Raw genomic sequence first — 25,407 nt, 5'->3', positions numbered from 1 at the left:
CAGGCGTCTCTGTCCATGTAATTTCCCAGGCAAGAATACTGGAAGGCATTGCCATTTCCTTTTCTGGGGGATCTTCCCAACCCAGGGATCATACCTGTATCTCCTGTATTGGCAGGCAGATTCTTTACCACTGAGCCACTAGGGAGGTCCATAGTTTTGAGAACCACACCTTCATGCCCAGTCCCAGCAACCCTGGGGTCTTCTCCATCGGCAATTCCTCTGACAAGCTCTTCACGACCCAGATAATCACGATGGTGTGATCACTGACCTAGAGCCAGACATCCTGGAATGTGAAGTCAAGTGGGCCTTAGAAAGCATCACTACGAACAAAGCTAGTGGAGGTGATGGAATTCTAGTTGAGCTATTTCAAATCCTGAAAGATGATGCTGTGAAAGTGCTGTGCTCAATATGCCAGCAAATTTGGAAAACTCAGCAGTGGCCACAGGACTGGAAAAGGTCAGTTTTCATTCCAATCCCAAAGAAAGGCAATGCCAAAGAATGCTCAAACTACCGCACAATTGCACTCATCTCACACGCTAGTAAAATAATGCTCAAAATTCTCCAAGCCAGGCTTCAGCAATATGTGAACTGTGAACTCCCTGATGTTCAAGCTGGTTTTAGAAAAGGCAGAGGAACCAGAGATCAAATTGCCAATATCTGCTGGATCATGGAAGAAGCAAGAGAGTTCCAGAAAAACATCTATTTCTGCTTTATTGACTATGCCAAAGCCTTTGACTGTGTGGATCACAATAAACTGTGGAAAATTCTGAAAGAGATGGGAATACCAGACCACCTGATCTGCCTCTTGAGAAATCTGTATGCAGGTCAGGAAGCAACAGTTAGAACTGGACATGGAACAACAGACTGGTTCCAAATAGGAAAAGGAGTATGTCAAGGCTGTATATTGTCACCCTGCTTATTTAACTTCTATGCAGAGTACATCATGAGAAACGCTGGACTGGAAGAAACACAAGTTGGAATCAAGATTGCCGGGAGAAATATCATTAACCTCAGATATGCAGATGACACCACCCTTATGGCAGAAAGTGAAGAGAAACTCAAAAGCCTCTTGATGAAAGTGAAAGAGGAGAGTGAAAATGTTGGCTTAAAGCTCAACACTTAGAAAACGAAGATCATGGCATCTGGTCCCATCACTTCATGGGAAATAGATGGGGAAACAGTGGAAACAGTGTCAGACTTTATTTTGGGGGGCTCCAAAATCACTGCAGATGGTGACTGCAGCCATGAAATTAAAAGACGCTTACTCCTTGGAAGGAAAGTTATGACCAACCTAGATAGCATATTCAAAAGCAGAGACATTACTTTGCGAACAAAGGTCCGTCTAGTCAAGGCTATGGTTTTTCCAGTGGTCAGGTATGGATGTGAGAGTTAGACTGTGAAGAAAGCTGAGCGCTGAAGAACTGATGCTTTTGAACTGTGGTGTTGGAGAAGACTCTTGAGAGTCCCTTGGACTGCAAGGAGATCCAACCAGTCCATTCTGAAGGAGATCAGCCCTGGGATTTCTTTGGAAGGAATGATGCTAAAGCCGAAACTCCAGTACTTTGGCCACCTCATGCGAAGAGTTGACTCATTGGAAAAGACTGATGCTGGGAGGGATTGGTGGTAGGAGGAGAAGGGGATGACAGAGGATGAGATGGCTGGATGGCATCACTGACCCGATGGACGTGAGTCTGGGTGAACTCCGGGAGTTGGTGATGGACAGGGAGGCCTGGTGTGCTGCGATTCATGGGGTCGCCAAGAGTCGGACACAACTGAGCGACTGAACTGAACTGAACTGAACTGACAAGCTCAGCTGATTTTCTGTTCCAGCGAGTCCACCCACCCAGTAGACACTGAACAGCTAATATACTAAAGAGAGTTATAAACAGATTTATCCCTTGATACTTACACGATTAGTCCATGGGAACACTCGTTCTCAAATTTTGGAGTGCGTCAGAATGAGCTATGGTGCTTGTTTTCAATGCAGATTCACAAGACGGTTTCCTGGAAATTGTCATTTATTGAGTGGGGTGCGGTTGGGATTTTGCACTTCAAGGAAGCATCCCAGTTGGATTTGGTTCCCACTTAGGAAGATCCCTTGGAGAAGGGAAAGGCCACCCACTCCAGTATTGTGGCCTGGACAATTCCATGGACTATATAGTCCATGGGGTCGCAAATAATCTAGCATGACTGAGCGATTTTCACTAGGAAGTAATAGGGCTTCCATGGTGACTCAGACGGTAAAGAATCTGCCTGCAATGTAGAAAACCTGGGTTCAATCCCTGGGTCAGGAAGATCCCCTGGAGAAGGGAATGGCTACCTACTCCAGTATTCTTGTCTGAAGAATCCCATGGACAGGGGAGCCTGGAGGGCTGCACTCCATGGGGTCACAAAGAGTCAGACACGATTGAGCAGCTAACACTTTGACTTTGATGGGAAGTAATATTTGGGAGCATTCAAAGCATGTTCATAGACCACTCTGAGGGAAAAGGGCAAGAATAATCCAGTTTTTACAGAAAGGAACAAAAACCTTAATACTATCAGCTCAGAAATATTTATTGAGCATTCATTATGTCTCAGGCACTACACTAAAGATCTGTGTCACTTGTGTTATTTCATTTAACACAACAGTCCTCTGAGATAGGTATCCATGTTTTTTCATTTGTCCTCTGAGGAAAATAAGGCTTAGGGGCCAGGTTTGTACAGCAAGTTGCAGAGCTGGGCCTCAACCCTGAGCCTGCTGACTCCACACACTGGCATTAATCCTGACCCTGTAGGGCCCAGGCAGGCCTTCAGCAAACTGTTTCAGTTGAAACTGGCTTTCTAAATTTCTAATCCGATGCTGTATCAGAGTAGGGTGCCCCGGAATGTATCGGGCAGTCTTCTAATGCTATACAATGTGCCTGTACAGCACATTGAAACTGTGACAGCCGTTAAGTTTGATCAGCCAGGTATTCGCAGAACTGGGCCCAGGGGGAACCAGAAAGTGAACATGAAGAATCTGGGGGTGGGGAGGAGGGGTCTGATTGGGGATGAGCCAGAGCTGGAAGGCTCTGTGGCCAGAGACCCCGGATGGAGCTGCTGGGGGTAGGGCAGCCAGTACAAACCTTGAAATCTCTGGGGTAGAAACAGTTGACTTCACTGCAAGCAAACGAGTTAACCTAGATGAGGAGCACCAGACCTGTTCTGCTCGGGGATCTGAGACTGTGTGGGTAGCTGATCAGGAAGCTGGCTTGCTGGCACTGTCTACCCGGGCCAACACGACCACACCGGGCGGGAGGATGGGAACAGGATGCCAAGCGGACGGGGGCTGTGGCTCCCGTGTCTCCAGTGGAGGTGGGAGATGCAGCCAGGAAAGTCGCCACAGAAAGCTAAGGGCCTTGGTCCTCTTTCCCTGGGCCCCTGTTTCTTGGGGACTTCAGGCAGACCTAACTGTGGGAAGCCAGGACCGAACTGTAGCATGTGGGACTGTGGTCAGACTTTAGGAAGCACTGTTTGTTAGCAAGGTAACCGGGAGAGGAGTTAACATAGTCTTGTTGGAGGTTTTAAAACAGGAGAGATGGGAAGTGAGTGAATGACCTCTGGGCCCCTTGCAATGGGTTAAAAGTGACTAGGGGAGGTCGTCTCAGCTGACCTAATATTGGGGAAAGCTGATGATGACAAGAATCTTTTTCTAAGTACTCACTTACGTACGTCATGCTTCAGAGGCACACAGTTCCTTGTAATGTGCTATGTACTCCATGCTCTCTTATATTTTAGGCTTTCACACCTTTGTTCTTGCTGATGTTTTGGCTTATTTATTTACATATTTTGATTTTTCAGGAACCTTCTCTTCCTACTACCATGCCTTCACCTGACTCACTCTGACACATTTTCCAGGACCCAGCTTAAATCCCAAGGGCCATATCTTCAAGGCAGCGTTTATGGACCCCTGTCTAAGATGCCTTTCCTCTTTCCTGTCACACTGCTTGTTGCTTTTATTAAAATGAGAGGAACATGTGTCTAGCTCTTCCTGATGGCAGTGTCCCAAGCATAAAGATCCTTTCTCACTCACCAGTGTGAACCTGAACTTGAACGCCTAGGATTATGCCAGGTGCTCAGTGTATGTTTGTAGAACAGAAGACCCAGGTAAGAAGTTCTGTCACCTAGGCCAGGCACACAACCTCTATTGCTCAGGTTGCTTACGTGAAATTAAGAGTTGGTTATATTAACTCTAAAATCTACGAGGGGAGTTCTTAGTCCACTAGCTCCTCCAATCCTTGTCTTCCTTTTCTTTCTACAGCAAATCTACAGTCATGTTTAGCTTTAAAACCTGCAGATTTTGAAATATAATGTATTACTATTGTTAATAAGGATGGCCGAATCAGATTAAAGGCGAATCGTGGAGTTTGTTGGAAAGACAATATTACAGATTATAAGATTCATCAGAATAGGTTTTATTTGTTCAGCAGGACAGCTGAATCTGTAGAATGGAGTGCCTTTAAAAGAGTTTTAGGGGGAAAACCAAATATTGTATATTAATGCATATATGTGGGATCTGAAAAAATTGATATAGATGGTCTTATTTACAAAGCAGAAACAGAGACATGGACATAGAGAACAAATGCATTGACACCAAGGGGGGAAAGGGGGTGGGATGAATTGGGATTGACAGATATGCATTATTGATACTATGTATAAAATAGATAACTAATGAGAACCTACTGTAGAGCAGGGGGAACTCTGCTGAATGCTCTGTGGTGTCCTGAATAGGAAAGAAATCCATAAAAAGAGGGGATTGTGTAATGTATAGCTGCTTCACTTTGCTATACAGCAGAAACTAACACATTTTAAAGCAGCTATACTCCAGTAAAGCTTTTTTTAAAAAATAAGAGTTTTAGAAGGAATTTCCTGGCAGTCCAGTGATCAGGACTTAGCAGTTTCCCTGCTAAGGGCCTAGGTTCAATCTCTGGTCAGGGAACTAAGATCCTACGAGCCGCACAGGGTGGCCAAAGTGGGGGCGGGGGGAAGCTTAGTAAAAGAGTTTTGTTGTTGCTGTTCAGTCGCTCAGTTGTGACCCCATGGACTGCAGCACACCAGGCTTCCCTGTCCTTCACCATCTCCCAGAGCTTGCTCAAACTCATGTCCACTGAGTCAGGATGCCAGCCAACCATCCTGTTCTCTGTCATCCCCTTCTCCTCCTGCCTTCAATCTTTCCCAGCATCAGGGTCTTTTTAAATTAGTCAGTTGACTCTTCACGTCAGGTGGCCAGAGTATTGGAGCTTGAGTCCTTTCAGCACCAGTCCTTCCAGTCCAGCAAATCTAGTGGTGGTTTTGCTGAGTTAGGGCTCTAGTAGCTCCAAGCATTTTCTTCTCATTTAGTGAGGGATCAGAGTGGAGGAGGAGCGTGGGGTAGGGGATAAGAATGCTTTTGGGCTCGTCTTGAGTGTGAGCGTTGTGTGGGAAGGTCTGGTGTCAGGTGGACGAGTATGGGAGGGATCTGGGGACAGGCTTCGATGGCTGAGGCAGAGCGTGTGCGAGGAGGAGCGGCCAAGCAGGAGCTCTCAAGGGTACTTGGAGGTGATAGTTGGGGAATTTCTGACCGTAGTTTGAAGTTCACATTATTCCAAGAAGGGTAGAAAACCAGAGAGAGGAGGGTGGCTAAAAATGACAGCTTTACTTTTTGTAAAAAGTTCATTTTGACAGCAACATAGGGAATGGATGGAAGCCTGGAGGCAGAAAGTTGATTCTTCTTTCCATTCACCCAGCTCACCATCAGTCCTTGTGATCTATCCTACATTCGCTTTACTCAGCAAACAAGCATTATTGAATGCTTGGTTCTGAGCACAGGCTCTGTAATCAGTAGGCCCACATTTGATCAGTCCTCTCCTGCCCCTTACCCATCTGTGTGACGCTGGGCAAACTACTTACTCTGTCAGTTGTTCAGTTTAGCACCTGAAAAGTAGGACTAGCAACACCCCTAAATACTTGGCAGGGTGGTTTGAAAGATTAAATTAGATAATGCTTAATAAGTGCTTGCCATTATGCCAGGAGCTCATAAACGTTCATGAACTTAGCTATTTGTGTTCATAGTAGCAGGTTGGCGGTACAAATGCGGGAGCTGTCGTGATCCTGAGGGCTGTTAAAGCCGTGGGTGGTGTGGAGAGCTGCCCCGGAAGGAGACTCGGTGCAGATGTTAGCTGAGCTCATGCTGTTAATACTTACAGAGCATCCTGGTGAACCATGAGGAAGGTGCAGAGGCACGTGCCCCCAGGAGTGGCAGCTCTTCGCTTTAACACCAGGCAGAGTGTGATCAGTGCTTTGGTCAGTTCATTGGTGAAGATTTAGAAAAGCCTTTTGGAGAAGGTGGGGTTGAATTGGGTCCTAAAGGATGAATGAGACTCCATTGGGTAGATGTGAAGGGAGAGTGTTTCCTGCACAAGTGGTGAACAGTGGGGGAGTCAGAAAGAGGATGCATGCTAAGAAAACTATGGGGAGATAAGCAGGCCTGGAAGATAGGAACTCTTGTTTTTTTCTGGCTGCACTGGGTCTTCGTTGCTGCACTCAGGCTTTCTCTAGTTGCACTGAGCAGGGGCTTCTCTCTGTTGTGACGTGCGGGCTTCTCATTGCTGTGGCTTCTCTTGGTGCGGAGCACGGGCTCTAGGTGCTCAGGTTTCAATAGTTGCGGCTCTTGGGCTCAGTGACCTTGAGGCATGTGGAATCTTGCTAGCCCAGGGATCAAATCCACGTCCCCTGCATTGGCAGGTGGATTCTTAGCCACTGGACCAGCAGGGAAGTCCAGTGGGGACTCTTTAAGTGAGTACAGAGAGTCTAGGTAACTGTCAAAGGATTTTTGGTAGAGAACTTTGAATTCCATTCTGAGGATTTGAGACTTTAATATGAATGTCAGTAAGAGGGCAGATAGGTAGTATCAAGCTTTTATTTAGGAAGACTTTTAAAAAGGACAAAGATATGAATGGTCACAAAAGAGGGAAGGCGAGGAGAAAACCACTCAGAAGGTTCTTAGAAAACTCTAGGGCAGAAGCATTGAGAACTTGAACTAGGACCCTGGGAAAGGAAGGAAAGGATGCATTCCAGAACTTTAAGGAAATGGAATTGATGGGATTCAGTGACTCACCTTTTGTGGGGGGACATGGAAGTGGTGAATTTGCAGCCTGAGAGACTAGGAAGTGGTGGTGCCACTGAGGACGGGCCGTAGTGGGAGGAGGCTTGGGAGGAGAGACCACCTGCCCGGCTCTGAATCCGAGGTGCTCGTGAGATACCCGTTTAGAGGAGCTGTCCTGTTGGCAGCAGGTTGTTGGGCTGAAGCTAACAGATGTGATTTGGGTCAGAAGCAGGTAGAGGAGTCCTTTGATTCCAGGCATAGTTGAAGTCACAGAAAACAGAAATGGCTTGGGCGGTGAAGAGCCCACCTTTGGAGAGGAACTGAATTATAGGCAGAAAGGCGAGAGTGGAACTAATTGCTGAGACAGGAAGAGGAATAGGAGAGGTGTGTGTCATCAGGAAGAAGGGGAGAGATTTTCAAGAGCAACGCAAATGATCAACAGCCTTATAAGCACAGAGATGGAAGTGGCACATGAGCGTGTAAATTGTTGATTGACATGTTGAAAGCAGTGTCTTGGGGTGACATGTGGAGGGTCAGCTGACATGGGATCACTAAGGGTGGAGGATATCTCATGGACATGTCCATCCTGGGTGCCTGAGAGGCAGGAGGTTTTGGATAGTTGGGTACGTTTCCTCCAGGTTGGGATTTTTTGCCCACCCCTTGCTGGAATCTCAACAGCCACTTATCAGCAGGGATGCAGAGTTTGAGGAAGGATAAAGGGACCTCCTTTCTATTCCCAAGGCTGGAATGACCGTGTGTGAGGATGTCTTATCTCAGAAAAAGACGGGAGCCCACCTGTGGGATCGTATGTCTGAGATGGGCTTGTGCAAGGTATCATCCACTCTCTAGTTAATCCTTCTCTGAGCACACTGGGTGAGGTTAGGGGCAGAGTTCCTGACTGTTGTTCCAGCAGAGCAGTCTTAGGAGATGGTGTCAGCCCTGGAGTACTTGGCCATGGGTTGAAATTGGCTTGAAAGAAAGGGGGCTGCCCCAGGGAGATGAGCACCTGAGCCCGCTCTTTGGATGGGTCCAAGAATCCACTTGCCACCGTTTTAATGTTCCGCTTTTCCAGCTGAAGGAAAGGAACGTAATTTCCTTTCTCCAGGTTTTGTCGTAGTGAATGAGTTTAGAAGCAGAGGGTAAGGATGTTGGCAATGTGGTGAGACCTGGAAGAGCTGCTTGTTGTAAATCCTAGTTGTTGTTGGTACTGTAACGAGTTTCAAATTCTGTTTGGGGTAAAGCACAGCATTGGCCACAAGTGTCTCCACACATCCTCTCGCGGTTTGTTTTTCCCTTTTGTTTCTGCTCTGCATCAGCTTCCTTCCAGGAGTCAAAGGCTCACCCTTGTCCCACTGCTGCCCTCCTCCCACACTTGCTGGCTGGGGCTTTGGGGCTCCCCTCCTGTCCTCCCTGCCGAGGATCCCCAGGTGGAAGGTTCTGCCCAAAGGGGATGGTTTTCATTGCAAATGGGTCCAGTGGGCCATCTGAGGTTGCCGCTGGATCTTCATGCAAATGGCAGAGTTCCCCAGCCTGCACTCCACTCGCTTAGGGAGGGCCCAGAGTGTTTCCTGGGGCCCCGATGGCCTTGGATCTGGCAGTGCCCAAAGTCTGATGCTGCCCTGACTGCCCACTTCTCAGCCCCTCCCCTTGTGCTTCTTTGGCCTTCCTGTCCCCTGTGTGTTTTCCATCTCTTTCCTACATAACCTTTCCTTTCCCCATTTTCTCAGAGCAAAGCAAACACCTGTTAGAACTTGGCTGCATCGAGTTTTCCTCTCCACTTCCTTCCTTCATCTCCTCTAGTCCTTTAAGAACACAAGATAAATATTTATAAAGTGCACAAGCCTTGGTATGAGGGGATTTGGTGGGTGTATAAGGTAGTTGTTGGAAATGAATTTGGGGGAGGGGACATAGCATGTGGGAACTTGCGCTGTGTTTACCTTTGCCCTGGGCAAGGGGAGCAGGAGATAACATGCTAAGTCACTTCAGTCGTGTCCGACTCTGTGCAACCCCATAGACGGCAGCCCACCAGGCTCCCGCATCCCTGGGATTCTCCAGGCAAGAACAGTGGAGTGGGTTGCCATTTCCTTCTCCAATGCATGAAAGTGAAAGTGAAGTCGCTCAGTTCTGTCCGACTCTTAGCAACCCCATGGATTGCAGCCTAACAGGCTCCTCCGTCCATGGGATTTTCCAAGCAAGAGTACTGGAATGGGGTGCCATTGCCTTCTCTGAGAGATAACATAGCTTGCAAGGAAATAGACGTGTGGGCGAGTTACAAGTCAGAAGACCCAGATTTCATTTCTAAGCCCTCTGTGATCAGAGGACACTTGGTTCTCTTTGCCATGTACTGGTCTTTATTTTAAAAATAGGAATTGTGGCACTTGTCATTACTACCTTGGTGAAATGATTCCTTAAATGCTTTGGAAAGTGGGATTATTTTTGTTATTTTTTTATGGGCAGATATCTGTGAGGCAAAATGTAGAACCTGAATTTTGCAGCATGTATAAAATGAGCTGATAGTATTGATAAATGATCTCTAATGAGTCTCTCAGCTCTTATATTCCGTTTTCCCTAGACAATTCTTGGCATATAATGGGGGGAGAGGGTAGGTCCTAACAAAATTTGGTGGATAGACAGACAGATGGATGGCTGGATGAACGAATCTCTAAATGTCTATTCGCCCTACTTACCCTTCCTACTGCTATTTCCATTTCACGTGGGCACCACCGCCCCCTCCTGGCCAGCAGCAGTATTACTGTGCAGTCCATAGGTGGGCCATAGCTGGGCCCTTTCGTCCCTATTTCTCCCCAGCCCCAAACCCTGGCTCCCTGAGCTGGCTCCTTGGGACCTGTCTTTGGCCCTCAATTACTGACAGCTTGTCTTTCCTGCCCCTCCCTGTCACCCCACTCCCTCTCTCCGTCTGCCCCTGCAGCACTGCCAGTAACTCCAACCGCAGCACGCCAGCCTGCTCCCCCATCCTCCGGAAGCGGTCTCGCTCACCAACCCTACAGAACGTAGACGGAGACACCATGGTGGAGAAGGGCTCAGATCACTCCTCGGACAAGTCGCCGTCCACTCCGGAGCAGGGCGTGCAGCGCAGCTGCTCCTCACAGTCCGGCCGCAGTGGTGGCAAAAACTCCAAGGTGAGCCTGACCCGCCGGCCACTCTGTCCTTGCTCATTAGCTGGCTGCAGGGAGGCTGGCGTTGGGGGAACAGTGAGGTAGAGAACCCCTTCGTGGAGGGACCTGACGTGATTGACCAGCTCTAGTGTACCAGAGAGAGCCTCTGTTCTGTGAGGTGAGAGTGGGAGGCAGGGGAGAACCCCTATTAAATCTTGATCTTCTTAGCTTAGCCCTCAGAGAGGCCCCAGGAGCTAGTAAAAGGATTCCACAATGACCACTGTCTCTCATTAGGGGCGAGGGAGGCTCACAAGCCTTGAGATTTGGAGGAGGCGAGCTCTGGGGGTTAGGTGGAGGTCATCTCTTCAGCACTGCTACCGTTTCCAAATTTGGTGTGGAAGGGAACATTATTTGGGACAAATACAGTGCTGGGAAGGGAGTCCTCAGGGACCATTGCAGAATGCTGTATTGACCTTGGCCTTGGCCATCACCCAGCCTTATCTTCGGTAATAACCCACCTGGTACCCACCTGGCCAAGAAGAGGGCGACAGGGCTGTCCACCCCTCCCAAGTATGTCCTTGTTACCACCTGAGCCCCCGTTTGCCTAAGGGGGCCTGGGCTACTTATGCTTCCACAAAGAGTCGTCCGCCCCCGCCTTTAGTCCTTTGGGAGGCAGACGATGTCTCTGCCTTGAAGCTCCTTAAAGGAGCTTCTCTTTCCCTCTTGACTCACAGTCCCTGGGGAGGTGGGGAGACCCTGGGAGGCTCGGGAGCTGGCATCCCAGCTGAATTTGTCTTTTGATTTCTTGTTCTTCCTCTTCTTCCCCACCATCCCCCAAATACCTTCTTTGCATGCATGGTCTTAGTCTCACAAGCGCCTCTCAAAAGTAAGCCATCTTTTGTCTCTGTCTTCGGTCTCCCCTCCGGTGTTGAATTGTCTGTAGTGCTCCGCACCCCACCCTCCGCCCCCTGCCCAGTTTGGCCCATGTGTCTTGCTTGGTCCCTTTCCCAGAAGGGCCAGCCCCACTGACCCTGGCAGGCTGGCTGAGGTCACCAAGGGACCATTCCCACTGCACCCGGAGTCAGAGAACAGACCCGCCCCCATCCTCCCCACCCCACCCCTAACCCCGTCTCTGCCTGCTCCCCAAACACTGCCTCGGCAGGGAGTCTGTCCCCTCCTTACATGGTGCCGTTGAGAAGCAGAGTCCTGCCGGGGCTTAGTTTCATTCCTTTGGGGAAGGGAGGCTCCGGATCTGGTGGAGCAGTGGGACCTGATGCCTGCTGCTCAGGTGAGTTGATTGAGGCTCACAGATTCCCCTACGTGAGTTCCCTGATACAGTAGAGTGACCCTAGGAGCTCACCTTAGCCACTCCTTCCTTCTGCTTGCTCAGCCTGAGCGCTCCTCACTGCTTCCATCCACCGTCCAGCCTGCGGCTCGTGGTGTTCTTAGGATCCTGGCTCGTGATCAGAGGGGAACGTTTTTCCCAGAGGGCATGGTGCCAACACTGGAAGGTCATGGACATAGACAGCCCCTACCAGGCCCTGCATAGATATGATCAGGTCAGGGAGCCTGTGCCAAGAGTCTACCCAGGACCCCAGGATTTGAGAAGCCTAAGGAGAACTTAGAGGGAGTGGAGGATGAATAGTAGGTGTTTCAGAACAGCGGGGCTCAGGAAATGATACCCACAGGGGAAGCGGGTGGCTACAGCCTAGAGAAAAGAGAGCTGAGAGGTGAACTTAATCATAGTCTCAAGCCTCTGTTTGGGGGAGCAGCAGGATAAACAGCTGTTCCGCTTCCTGAGGGGTGAACGAGAGGTTACAGGGCTAATCCTGCAGTCTGTGACCTTGAGGGTAAAAGCTCATCTTAGCTCTAAGGATTTTGAATGACGGCTGCTGGCTGTGGGCAGGAGGAGGAAACTGTGCCTGTACTGAGCAGGCCCCCAGGAGTCTGCTGTGGGTTTGGGACTTAACGGTGCAGGGCTGTGGGACGGACGGGTCTGGAGATGACCTCTGTCCACCCCTCCAGAATGCCTCAGTCCGTTGGCTGGGGAGAGGGCAGATGCTGCTGGACAAGGTGTCTGGTTATTGTTCCTCTGCCTCTGCCCACAGGGCGTGTACCTTTGCCATCCTAAGGTCAAGCCTCGAGCTTCCTCACCCTCTTACCCCTGTGCCAAGGCACTCAGCAAGCAGAACACTTACTTATGGTCAATAGCACTCACAGAGTGCCTCTTTTGGTCAGGTGATGAGGTTGAAAGGAGCATCCAATAATGGGGAGTTTTAAAACTTGTAAGTAGTAGATCTTCTGTAAGAAAGGAATATGAAGACCAGATTCTCACCCCCAGGCAGCGTCCAGTCTGGAGAGAGAGATAAGAAACACAGATTATCCACATTGTCTGTTCCCAGATTATCCACAAACCAAACCTGACCTTAAGGACCACAGGAGTAGTTGGGATGCTCCGTGAATTCAAAGGCAGGGGAGAGCTCATGTCTGAGGCAGGGAGCTGGTGCCCAGAGCTGGGCTAGAACTCCCAGTAGGATTGTGGAGGGGCACAAGGGGGCCTCAGAAGGGACCGGGACCTGAGTGTAAACCCAGAGTGCATCTCGGCCCCTTTCCTGCTGAGGAGCTGAAGAGGGAAGGAACGAGCTCCCCGCCTCCCCACCCCATTCATCACCGACACCCCAGCAGTTAACAAGGACTGAGTTGTGCGGGGAGGGTACCGTGCCACCCCAGGGAGACGTGGTTGCGGCCGTGGTCGGTCTGGGACAGACTTCGAAGATGACACCTGAGGACCAGTATAGAAATCAGGTTCTGCAAGGTCAGTGCCTGGAGCAGAGAGTGAGGGAAAGCTACAAGGGGGAGAGAAAGAGAGGAGGAGGGTCTTGTGGTGGGAACACCCCATCCCCCATGGAGCATTTTTTCAGGTTGACCCCATGTACCCACAGGGAGGGGTCTGGCGGCTAGAGCTATCGTCACTGTTCTCACAGCCAGGCCACCTCTCTCCCTGTGTCACCTGCACCTTTTAGGGGAGATGACCTCATATACTCTTCAGACGGACTGGAGAGTGCCCCCACTTTTCCCTGGAGCCAGACCTCACTCACAGTGTCTGTCTCCTCTTCTCCGCACCCCCGTTTCCTTGTGTGTTAATACGTTGGAGTTGGACTAGGTAGCCGGGGAGGTCTCGCTCCTGTGACTCTGTAGCTATCCTGGTGCAGCTGACCCTGGCTGGGGCAGCCCTGCCCAGAGCCCAGGGCTGGACATCAAGGCCCAGTTCTGTTCCAGGACCCCTTAGTTGGTGCCACCTCCCAGCTTCTGCTCTGTAGTGCTGGCCTGCGGCCACCAGGGGGAGCCCCGCAGCCGTTGCCTGCCCCACCAGCTCCTGAACTGGGTACCGAGCTGTCTGGTAGGACCCAGGCTGGTCCCTGCCTGGCCCCGCATTGTGGCTCCCTGCGCTGGGTGTGCAGTGTCACGGGCTCTGTAGCTCTGGTGTGCCTTTAACCTTTTGACCTTCGCCCTGTTTTTCGATCCTAATTTTTGTGGTTTCCTTTCCAGTACGACAGACTTTACCTGATCAAAGTAAGAAACTGTTCTTTGCTCCCTACTCCTAGAACTGTAGCGCTCCTCTGTCCCTCCCCTGCCCCCATCCCATCTCCAGACTCCTGGGCCTTTGCACTGGGGAGATGTGTAAGAAAGTTGCTGTTTCCAGGGACCTTGGGGTCCCCCAGGGGCTTGCTCTGCAGACTTCTAGGAAAAGCATAGAAGCCTGCTCAGCTCAGCCCTCACCCAGCAGCTGTTTTTGGGCAGTTTTCCTGATGTCCCCTCCTCCCCTCCTGGCTAAATCCACTAATACGTAACCTGTTAGAAAGCCCTTGCCCACTCCTTCATTCTGTTCTTCCCCCGCCCCCAGCCCTCTGCACAGGAGGACAGAGGGGGCTGAGAACCTGCTGGCCAGTGACCTCACGGGTGCCAGGGGGCACTCTCCAGGTCCACTGGGCCTGGCCTCTCTGCCCTGCGAGTCAGGCCCTCCTGGCCCAGCAGCTTCTTTAGGACTCAGTACTCAAAAGCAGAGCCATGGGGATTGAACTTGCCCTTGCAAGGCTGTTTGGAGTTCAGGGGCTCATGCCCACATGGCTCTTCCCAGGGGCTGCTGTGGATTTGGCCAGAGGGGTGGACACCCTCAGTGGTGACGGGTAACCAGCTGCCCAGAGAGCACTAGATGGAGGCAGAGTCTTAGACAGAGGAACAAAAGTCCTTGCTCTGTGTATCCGACATGGCAGTACCTGCAAACCCATATTCTTATCCCAAATTTACACAAGCAGGTAACATACAGAGGAGCCACCCAGCGAGACAAGAGAGGGGCCCGGCTTCCCTGGTGCAGTCTCTCAGTTGTCCTGAATCTCCTTGTTCTAGACAGATTCAGAAGGGTTGGTTTGGTGAAACGCAGGCACACTGTGAGCAGTTGAGGCCAGTGGCTCCTAGAATGTGCCTTTCCACTGTTGAGAGGCATTCTCATGGATCCCTGCACAGCCTCATGCCCTATGAGCTCAGAATTGGACCCAGGAATTTCGGTGCCCTAAGATGCAGTTAGGGGTTCCCTGGTGGCTCAGTGGTAAAGAATCCACCTGCCGTGCAGAGACATGGGTTCAATCCCTGGGTCTGGAAAATCCCCTGGAGAAGGAAATGGAAACCCACTCCAGTATTCTTGCCTGGAAGATCCCATGGACAGAGGAGCCTGGTGGGCTACAGTCCATGGGGTCACAAAGAGTTGGCCACGACTTAGCAACCAGACCACAACAAGGTGCAGGTAAAGTCTGACACAGCCTCCTTGCCCTATCCTCTCTCCTCCAGGATGACTAGAGGCTAATTTTCAGTCCCCAGTTCCCTTGTGGTAATAACTCCCTTCTTGATGGAATCATTGGTTTTGAACATTTGGACTTGGGTTGGAGGAGAAGACAAGGCTGTAGTGGGAATATGTGACTCCCAGATGGGGCCATGGGGACAGCTTTTATTGGAAGATGACTACGGAGAGCATCCTGCAGAGAGAAGAGGGTTGAGATCCTGCCCTGCCGTCTGCCCCCTGGCCAGTGAGCTAGGGTGTGGAGATGAGCAGATAGAGGCGGCACCCCCACGATGCCTGTCCTTCCCCTGATGACATTCTTCCTCTTCAGAGTGAAGGTGAAGGGCTCTACGGAGTTCTGGCAGGATGGGGTCACCGGCAGAGGGAGCGATGGCATGACCAGGCTTCATCTCTGCAGTCACACTCACCCCCCGGGCTCCACCAGACAGCAGGCCTCCTGGGACAGGCTGCCTCCTCCTTCCCTTATGAGTCAGACCCCGTAGGACGAGGTGGACGGGATAAAGGTTGCTAACTGCACCCAGCTTCCACACCTCTGCATGCACAGCCCTACCTCGGAGGGCCCACCACAGTGAAGCAAAGGTTACAGTCCAGCAAGTCATGTGGCTTTTCTCATTTACCAGTGCGTATAAAAGTTATGTTTACCCTGTGCCTCATCCTGTCGAGTATACAATAGCATTCTGTTTAAAATAGCAGTGTATGTTTAATTAAATTATAATTAAAAATAAAATGTTAATTAAAATGCAATGCTGTAGGCAAAATGACATCAATAGACTTGCTTGACATGGGACTGCCACACACCTTCAATTTGTTAAAAAAAAAAAAAAAGCAATATCTTCAAAGTGCAATCAAATGAGATGTGTGTGTAGTTAAGATGTGGACCTGCAGGCAAAGCTTCCTTGCACCCAGCCATTCTCCTCCAGAACCACACCCTTGGCAAAGTTTCTAAAACTGAAAATACTCCAGTCTACCCAAGCTGAACCTGTCGGATCAGCCCCTCGAGGCAGGGGCCTAATCAGGTGTGTGTTTGTTTATCTCTGTCTGCCTGTCTGTCTGTCTTCAAGTGGGCCGTGTACGAGGGACTCCTGGCCTGTGAGATGGAAGATGGACCAAGCACAATCTTACTCATCCCTCCTCTTTCCCTAAGAAACTTCCCATTCCCGTGAAAATGAGCAGCCTTTCTAGCAGGGCTGGGAATGGAGGGCACCTGCAGGGTGGAGTTGGGTCGGACCCGCTGTGTTGGTATTGACTTAGAGCCTCACGAAGTCAGGAAGGACCTTTAGCAATTACGTGCTCCACCTGTCCTCCCAAGGCAGAGCCCCAACCACTTCTTGGCCACTATCTCTTTGCGGATCAGCCAGTTGGGTGGAAGGAGGAATTTGCCCAGTTGGAAGGAAGTTTCTAGCAATCCCTTGGATCCCCGACCCCAGAGGTTCCACCCAGCCTTTCCGAGGGGCTGACATGCAGCAGACGGCTGTGTTAGTCTCCATGGGTACTTTGCTTCTGATCAGGGACCATTGGGGACTGGGTCTCGGATGCCTGCAGCGCATCTCTCCCCCCCACCCCACCCCCATCAGAGGAGCCTTGTGATGGGGTCGACTCCCTCCCAGTCAAGCTCTCGCTGGTGCTGCGCTGCCTGCCACCCCAGCCACGGGGGCTTCCAGCATGGACTGCTCCCCGGGCCTCCTTTCGGGAGCTGTCTTGAGAAAGGAGGACCCTGCCCCCTGCCACGAGCAACAACACGGGGGGCCTTGAGCTGCCTGGGGATTCCTCCTCCCCGCCCGCCCTCCGCTGTCTGTGTAGCTTCCCCCTGGAGCCAGGAGCACTCTGGCCGCTCCTGCCACCTCTCCCCCCACTAACTTTGTTTCTCTTTTACTTTGTTCTTTCAGAAAAGCCAGAGCTGGTATAATGTAAGTATCCCTTTTCTCTTCTTGTTGGGCGCGTGGGTGGGGATGCCTGTGCTTAGGGGATGGAGTCGTGGGGGCGCACTGTGGTCTCCCTGTGGGCTTGGAGCCTAGAACAGTGGGCTTTGCCCCTGACCAGACCCCTCCCTCAAAAACCAGACCACAGTTACCTTCTGTAGCAAGGCAGGACTGCTGGTGAGGGAGGGTGTGCAATTCCCGGAGACCACGCAGGGATGGACTGTCTCCCCGAACCCCCACCCGAACCCCCGGATCCTGGACACCCTCCGGCCCTGATGGAGGAGACCAGGCTGGGGAGGCCCCCCCAGAGCGCAGACAGAACTTGGGACGGGGACCACCATCCTGGGGCCTGATCTTAAGGCCAAGTTTTCCTCCTTTTACCAAGACATTTGGAGGAAAAAACAAGCAGCCAGAAACCTTTTCGTTTAGCAGAGGCTGGCTTATGTAAACAGAATGTGACTTCTGCCCCAGGGTCTCCTCAATCAACCCTGGCATGCTCCACCCAGAACACATCCCCCGTCCCTGGGGGCGCTCCAGCCAGGAGCTCCTACTGGGAGGCCAATTATGGAGCAAGCAGCCCCTGCAGAGGCCACACCCTCTGGGTCTCTAACTCGCCCCTGAAGAGCCACAGGCTGAAGTCTCAGCCTCCTGCCCCGTCCTACTCCACCCTCCTGCCGTGTGGATGGACGGGCAGTTCACAGCCACCAACTGGTCTCCAGCCACTGTCTTCCATCCCGGAGCCTGCTCTTCCCCGAGCTTCCCTGGTCCTGTGGATGCATCTTCCCCGCTCCCCTGATACCAGGGCCAGTTGCATGGTGGACCTGGGGACGGTGTGGGAGCGGGCGGCTGAGAGACAGACTTGGAGGATGCTTTGGTGCAGGGGAGGGGGGGAGAGGCTTGGGTTTCATGTAGACGCTCCGGTCAGAGTCACTGTGTGTGGGGGTGTGGAGGCGGGGGAGTATTTTCCCACACGGTTCAGCAGTTCCCCCAGAATCAAGCAGCCAGCAGTCAGCCCTATAGCTTCCGACCCGCTGCTGCTCAGGGGACTGGCCCTGAGATAGGACTGTTGGATCCCTTCCTTGACATCACAACGGCACAGACGAGGAGGTTGGCGGGCTGCGCGGGTGGGAGGGGAGTTGAGGGCTGAGATGGCCCGCCTGGAGGAGAAGCCTGCCTGGGGCTGCAGCCCCTCAGCCCCCTGGGCCAACTGTGGTCTTCGCCTGGGCTCACAGCCGCCCCGTGGCTTAGGGCTGACATCCCAGGGGAGAGAGGAGTTTGCTGTCTGTGGGAGGAGGTGAGGCTGGAGAATGCTTTCCTGGGAGTGGTGGGACCTCCAGCATCCTTTCCCTCACAGAATCTTCCACCACCCGGGGTGGGGGTGAGGGGCTATTGTAAAATTAGTGCCTCACAGAGGACCAGGAAACACGTGGCTGCAGACCCATGAGTCTGTTAAAACGACCGGATTTGGACACACAGGGCCTCGTCCCTGTTGCGCTCCCTCTCCCCTGCTCCTCTCTTTTCTTTCCAGCAGGCTTTTCCGTTCTTTCTCATGTTGCCTTCCCTAGAGTCCCTCCCTCCCCTTTCCTGGCTGACTCCCCCATTTTTGTCTCTCCACCTCTGCTTGCCGCTCCTTTCTGGCTTGATTATCCCAACTGGCTGTCTCTTTCTCTCTGATTCTAATGGATTTTCCTCCCTCCCACCCTTTTACCTCTAATCTCTCCCTCAGCCCTGCTCAGAAGACCTGGTGTCTGAGCCCTCAGCAGAGTGACAGGCTAGAAATAGGTGCTGCCGCTGGGCTGGATGATGGAGGTGGGCCAGCTGCCCTGTGGGGTCAGGGGGTTCTGCTGGCAGATGAGTGAGAGATGGCAGAGCTGGGCAGACAGATTCTTCACCACTGAGCCACCTGGGAAGCCCACTCAGATGTACCAGCGTGCTTATCCACGGGCACGGCCTGAGCGTGGCTGTGCTTCCAGGCCGAATGGTCTGGCTCGATCAGGAAGCCAGGTCCTGGGGCTTCCCCTACTGGAGCCCGAGCTCAGCCTCCTGAGCCCATGCACACGGGCATGCCAGGCCCTGTCCCCCGCAGAGCACTGTGCTGTGTCAGTGCCTGCGTGCCGAGGCTCCACCAGGAAGCTTCCCTTCAACACCCTCTCCCCAGCACTGCCCGCCAGTGCTCCATTCCTGGTTTCTTGAGAGGTGCTTGCTGGGCCTCTGTTGCTCTGACCCGGTTCTCTTTTTGCTGCATCTGCTTGGTCCTCCTGTGCCACCTCTGCGTTGCCCCGAGGCGGCTAGACTCGGACCTTCAGGAAGGAGGTGGGTGTCTCCTCCTCAGCTCTGTCCTCAGCCCTCCCTGGCCCCTCTCCTGACACCGGTGGTGACTCTCCGGCTGCTCTGCTGCCCGAGGCGCCATCGTTGGCTCTGGAAGTCCTTTGGATGAGCAAAGGCCTTGTCGTCCTCGGCCCTGGGGACAGTTAGAAGTGCCTGGCCGGATCCAGGACAGGGAGGGTCAGCGCAGACTTGCTGACTGCTGCAAGAATGTCTCCAGCCCGTTGGCATGGCCTGGGTCTGATAAGAGAGGAAGCCAACCCAACGCATCCCTGCCCTCTGCCCCAGCCTCCCCCTCTACCTGCCTCTCTTCTGCATTTTCTTCTTCTGTTTATCTGGGGAGGAACTGTCACCATGGTGACAAACCACCTTGGCATTTATAAAGAGTGGGTCCCATGGAAGGAGGTGTTTGGACCCCAGGGAGACATGGAAATGCTGAGACAAGAGCCTCTGGTCTCCAGCAAGGGCTCTTCAGATCAAGAGTGGGGTTTGAGGGACTTCCCTGGCTGTCCAGTGATTAGGGCTCTGCACTTCCCAATGCAGGGCATATGGGTTCGATACCTGGTCAGGGAACTAAGATCCCACATGCTGTGCAGCATGGCCCAAAAGAATGGGGCTTGAAGAGGGGGCTGTCGGCAGCTGCCCTGAGACCCTCCCAGGGCTGATCACATCTACTGCCCCTGAGTCCCCCTCGTCTGTTCCCCACCCCGCCAGACCCACCGTTGACCACCACAGTTTTATTAGTCAAGGCGCCTAGTTTGGGGGATAAGTTCACGGAGGGATAAGCTGAAACAGGGAGCCAAGGGGCAGGAGGGGGAATAATGTGCCCCCAAAGATGGCCCTGCTGGATGCAGCAGACTCAAACCTGGGAGGAAGCCAAGTCACAGAAGTGTCTTCCTGGTGCTCCAGGTAGACAGAGGTGCCTTGCCTCTTTCCTGGGATCAGTTGTCTCCAGGCAACCCAGGGAAGGAGCCCAGACCCTGGTGGCTGCCCTGAGGCTTTGGGGCCCAAGTTGCCTGCTGGTCCAGGTGGGGGCGATGCTGGCTGTCCGGGGGGAAGAGGGATGGCGCCAGTCCTGTGGAGTGACCGGGCATGTCTGACAGACATATGACTGAGCAAGAGGACAGAGCTTTGTAGGAATGAAACTCAGATTAGGTCGTCGGTGAGAAAAGTGGGAGTGAGTGCTGAAGGCATCCCCAGCGACACCTTGGCAACCTGGTATTTTTTTCTGGGGAAGATGGACTCCGCTTCCTCCACATACTGACCCCTGCATCCCCAGTAGCCGTCTTGACTCTGCGGAGTGACCTGTCTCCAACTGAGACTCTTCCCAGTCCTGCTCCTTCATGTCTCTCTGTCACACCTTTCGCCCTCCCCGTCTCCTTCCTTTGCTCAGTCACCTCCCCCATCTCCCCTTAGTCCACATCCGGCTCCTCCCTACCTGGATTTGGTTGAAAGTCCAGCGTTTCTTCTGAGGGTCTTAATTGGCTTTCTTCCTAGGCGAGGCCAACATTCTACCAAAATCCATCTGTTTTTCTCCTGGGCTGCTCCACCCTCTCCCTCCTGCTGCTCTACCCAGGGAGCAGGTACCACTTGGTCCCAGCTCCCAGTGTTTGCCGTGGAGTTAATATTTAGCCCAGGTCAGTTCCCTCTTCTCAGGCTGGAAGCTGGCAGTGCCCTGCCCGGCGGCAGTTTTGAGGGGGTGTAGGAGACAAAGGGTCCCAGGGCTTATCTTTCTGGGTGTGTCCTGTCCCTGAGTCACCCCGCTGGAGCCCAGTCATCCCCTCATCTGGCTCCAGAGATACTCAAGCGTTTCCAGGATTCAGCCCTCATGGGTCCTGCTTACTGCCTAGATCATTGGATCTGGGGGGGCCCAGGAGAGGGGCATTCCCGTCACCCTGTAAAATGGAACTGCTGGGTTCTCCTGTCTCACTGCTGATGATACTGTGGAGAGAAGCTAGGATATGTGGCTTGGAGAGTGTTGGCATGGACTAGGCGCTGGGGTGCCATGCCTAATAGGAGTGAGGACGTGTATGGATGTGTGCACACGAGATGCCATGTCAACAGGAACAGTGTCAGAGGTGTATAAGGAATGCGTTCATTTGGTAAATAGGTTTTGAGCAGCTGATACTTGAAATTCACCATGCTGAGTGCTGGAGGAGATCATTTGAGGCGTAGCGTGTTCCTGGAGACAGTGGTAGTCTGATGGAACAATCGCCCTGTGTGATATGATGGGTGGAGGTGGTGGCTGCATCCGGGGTGTGCACAGAGAGAGACAGGAACACAAGTCCTGGAAAGGACTCAGAATCTCCCTCTGCTTCCTCCAGCACCATATAACTGGGAGACGCCAGGTTCCTCTGAATCAGAAGTTCGGGATCTAGAAGCAAGAATCTGTATCTTGCATACATTTGTTAGATCATTTTTAACTACAGTCACGTCTGAGTCAAACAGGACGAAGGCAACGTTCTCCATCGTGTGCAGCCTGGAGAGCCTCCTGGGCTGGACGTAGCTGGGGAGGGCGAGGAAGGTGCCCTGTTTGTCTCAAAGTTCTGACGTTTCCTGGGAATCCAACCTTCCCGGCCCCAGTGCTGTCAGACCTCTGCCCCCAGCTTCTCTTTCTGGAGGCCTCCTTGTTTCCATCTGCCTGGCTCCCGTCCTCACCAGAGATCTCAGCTTCCCTGCTCCTTTTGACCCGGCCCAGTCTCTCTGCTCAGAGCACAGTTCCTTGGCCGCCAAGGTCTGAGCGGCTGTCTGGGAATCCTCATCCTGGCCTTGATCCCCATCCTGCTAGTACTGGAGACAGGACAGCGTCCCCGGGAAGGAAGGAGATGCCTCAGACGGACCTGGAAACTGCTGACCTCAACTTCTCCCCACCTGCACCTCTGAAATGGGATGAGTTCAACTTCCAGGCTCCTGCTGCTGCTCTGGGGAGGTCGGTGGATGGATGGATCAGTGAGGGGCCGGTGTGTCTCCAAGAAGTCCCTGGCTGTTTTGCGTCTTCAATTTTAGATTTTAGCATAACAGCAGTGCCCCTGGCACCTCCTCCCCGCCCTTCCCCCACTCGGAGCCTTGGCCAGCTACTTTCCATTGCAGGAAACATCTGCTGGGGAGGCCAGGCTCGGCCGGGGGTTACTGCAGGACATTGGCCGGTACCATCACCCAGGTCCTGTAACTTGAGGCATGTGTAGGGCTCTGGCCCTGCCCGCTCACCCGCCCAGCCACCCCGCCCCCCTCCTGCCACGGATGACTCTAACAAAGAAGTTGTTTGCTGGTCAGCCGAGGAGAGCTCGGCCTGGGAGGAAAAGGGGGGTGTGTACGGGTGGGGGTGGGAGCAGGCCCTGGTGCCTTGGCCAGCCGTGGCTGTGCTGCCTGGGTGAGGACCATGAGTCATAGCCACCAGCGCCCGCCCAGAGGAGCGATTGCACGTTGAACGGGCTGCCTTGTGGGACCGGCCAGACGGCACTGGGGAGTTGGGTGTCCGTCCTCCTGGGAGTTTGAGACCCACCACAAGCCACTGGGCTGTGAGTGAGCCGCAGCAGGGCGGACCTGTGGCGGCCCTGTGCACCTGCCCCGTCGTCTGCATCCTGGCCACTGCCGGCTGCTCAGAGCAGCTGTCCACACCAATCTGGAGAAGGGCTTCATCACGTCCCCTCTGGGTCACCCTTAGCCCAGAGACCTGCACTGGGAGCCAAGTGGGATGAAACAGCCCGGCCACAGGAGGCTGGCCAGCCAGCCTGTCCTGAGAACCATGCTGACCACACCCGCCCAGTTGTGAAGCTTGGCGCTGGGAACCAAGCTCAAGGGAAGCCAAGGAGGTATCAAGGGTTGCACAGACCCTCTGCCGAGGAGCCCGAAGCCACCCATTCACGTCCAGCCCGGGCGAGACTGACTGTTTGCATCCTGGGAGCACGGTGAGAGATCTGAGCTCGAGGATCAGCGTTTCGTGGGGAGGTAGCCTGTGGGAGCGATGGAGTCTCTGACGGAATCGGGGGTCCTCTGGAGCCTCCTGCTGGAGCAGGACAGCCAGCCTTTGCAGCAGCACCTGAAGAAGCTGACGGAGGGACCTGCCGGTGTGGAATTCTGCTGCCGGCCCGGGTCTGAGGAGATCCCCGCCGTGAGTGCATGTCCTCGCTTCTCTGTGCTCTAGGGGCCCCGGGTTTGACAATCCTTGGACCAAAATTCTTTGGCCATTTAAAATGAAAATGCATGAGCCTTGCTTCTCTTTCCGTGGGAGGAGATGGCTTTAAGAGCGCGAGGACGCCAGGGAGAATGGGTCATCGCCTCCCACGTCAGTAAGGTAGCTGGTGGCAGCCGACTAATATCTCTGTACTTTAGACCCTGGGAGGCTAGCTGGCCTGCCTTCCATGCTGGCAGCCTGCTCAGATCAGGCCACTGATTTGCAGGCCTGGGTTAAGGGGTTCCTACACCCCAGGAAGCCCTCGCAGCACTGGCAGACCTCCAAGACCAGGGCTGGATGGGCCCTCCCCTCCTGACAGCCAGGACTGTGTTTGAGAAGAGGAGGGGAGAGGGGGTCTCCCTCAATTTGCCTCTGGTTTGGAGGTTAGGGCCCGACTCCCTGCACCTGCATCTCTGCTGATATCTGAGTCCTCACTGGATGTGAGAGGAGCAGGGCGTGACAAAGCTCCCTGGAGAGAGCATTAGCAACGGGAGGACTTCCAGGCTGGGGGTACTCGCGTGTCTGACGTCCAGTTTCAACTGAGGGGGGATTTGGGGCCATCTGGTAGGCTGGTCCTCAGGCTGATATTGGAACTTTGTAAAATATAAAGACTGACTCGACTAATAGTTTTTGTTTTTTTAATTGTGGGAGTTCCCTGGCAGTCCAGTGGTTAGACATGGGTCTTTCATTGCCAGGGATCCGGGTTCATTCCCTGGTCAGGAAACTAAGATCCTGCAAGCTGCACAGTGTAGCAAAAAAAAAAAAAAAAAAACCACAAATAAATTGTGTTAAAATACATGTAACATAAAGTTTACCATCTTAGGTATTTCTAAATGTATGTTGCAGTAGTGTTAAGTAGGTTCACGTTATTGTACATAAAATTTCTGGAACTTGCAAAACTGAAACCATACCCCCCCAAAAAAAGATCCACTTGCAGGCATGGAAGGCTAGCGGGGACCCCTACATAAGTTAGTATCTCATCACCAAGAGGTTGTGCTCGGCTGGGGCATCCCGGTGGTTCCCTTCTTGGCTCAGGAGCCCCAAGGCCGTGCAGAGTGACAGCTCAGACCAGGAGCTGTGGACCACACTGCGCTAGTACCATGGTTACACTCTCATTTGTAACCATGTGCCTCGGGCAAATTGCTTAAACTCTGTGCCTCAGTTTCCTCGAGTCTAAAATGGGATAATAAAGATGACCCTGTAGTCAGGTGAAAGGATGTGAAAGGCTTTTGACAGTGCTTGGAGCGTGGTTATTTCTCACTCCATGTTAGCTCTACGAGGTCGGTCAGGAACTTATAGACAGTCAGGTGGTCAGGCAAGGGTTTTCAACGTGTGGACTCTTGTTCTGTGAGGCCAGGGAGCCTCACATTGAGGTTGGATATCTGTGTCGTTTTGAAACTAACATGTAGGTCAGAGGAGTGTTGTCTTCTGAGGTCTTTTCTAGCTATCGAAGTCACGGGGTGGGCTGGCTTCCAGATTTTTCCTCCCAGTGAGTGATCCTGATTCTTGAAGTTTGGGATTCTACAGCATGTTATTGCTTTGGGGAAGGTAACAGAGGATCCCCTTGGAAATACAACTCATTTTATAAATGAGCCAAAACAAGTTTAAATTTCAAATTAACTCTGGGCAAAGTAGTTGAAAGTGCTGTCTTCTCTCTTATATGGAAAACATTCCCAAACTGAAGTCGTGCTGTTTTCTCTCCTCCAGCTTCCTAAAATCCTCTTCTCTCTGGCACAGGTAGTCAACTGAGCTGAGGGAGTCAGAACCTGCTGCCAGGGTGGCCAGGCTGCAGCAGTCCCTGTCTTGCAGGCTGTTGGTTCTGCAAAAAAGCCAAAAAGCTAAGTGTGAAGCTCACTCCATTGTTGCCACAGCTAGTGGATTCTCAGGAAAGTGGGCAAGAAAGCGTAAATGGC

General features: G+C 52.6%; 1 protein-coding gene and 1 long non-coding RNA gene across 8 annotated transcripts in view; one reads left to right on the top strand and one right to left on the bottom strand.

Annotated features, from left to right (window-relative positions):
- GRAMD1B (GRAM domain containing 1B) overlaps window positions 1-25,407 on the top strand; it is a 188,342-nt gene that overhangs the window by 129,263 nt on the left and 33,672 nt on the right. For 6 of the 7 annotated variants that reach the window (XM_027563430.1, XM_027563428.1, XM_027563431.1 and 3 more), the window contains 2 exons: window positions 10,035-10,245; window positions 16,963-16,983. In XM_027563430.1, the coding sequence (XP_027419231.1) occupies window positions 10,035-10,245; window positions 16,963-16,983 (232 nt within the window). Of the gene's footprint in view, window positions 1-10,034; window positions 10,246-16,962; window positions 16,984-21,644; window positions 23,282-25,407 lie in introns of those variants that run through there. The other variant, XM_027563435.1, reaches the window with a different exon arrangement.
- Window positions 10,215-20,976, bottom strand: LOC113905729. The gene is made up of 3 exons (XR_003514712.1): window positions 20,759-20,976; window positions 11,582-12,574; window positions 10,215-10,300 (listed from the first exon to the last, which is right to left on the bottom strand). It is a non-coding gene; the product is annotated as an uncharacterized LOC113905729 (long non-coding RNA).

Source organism: Bos indicus x Bos taurus, chromosome 15 (assembly GCF_003369695.1).
Source record: "Bos indicus x Bos taurus breed Angus x Brahman F1 hybrid chromosome 15, Bos_hybrid_MaternalHap_v2.0, whole genome shotgun sequence".
In the NCBI taxonomy this organism is placed as follows: domain Eukaryota; kingdom Metazoa; phylum Chordata; class Mammalia; order Artiodactyla; family Bovidae; genus Bos; species Bos indicus x Bos taurus.
Note: the sequence above shows the minus strand (reverse complement) of the source record. Positions and strands in the feature narration are given on the sequence as shown.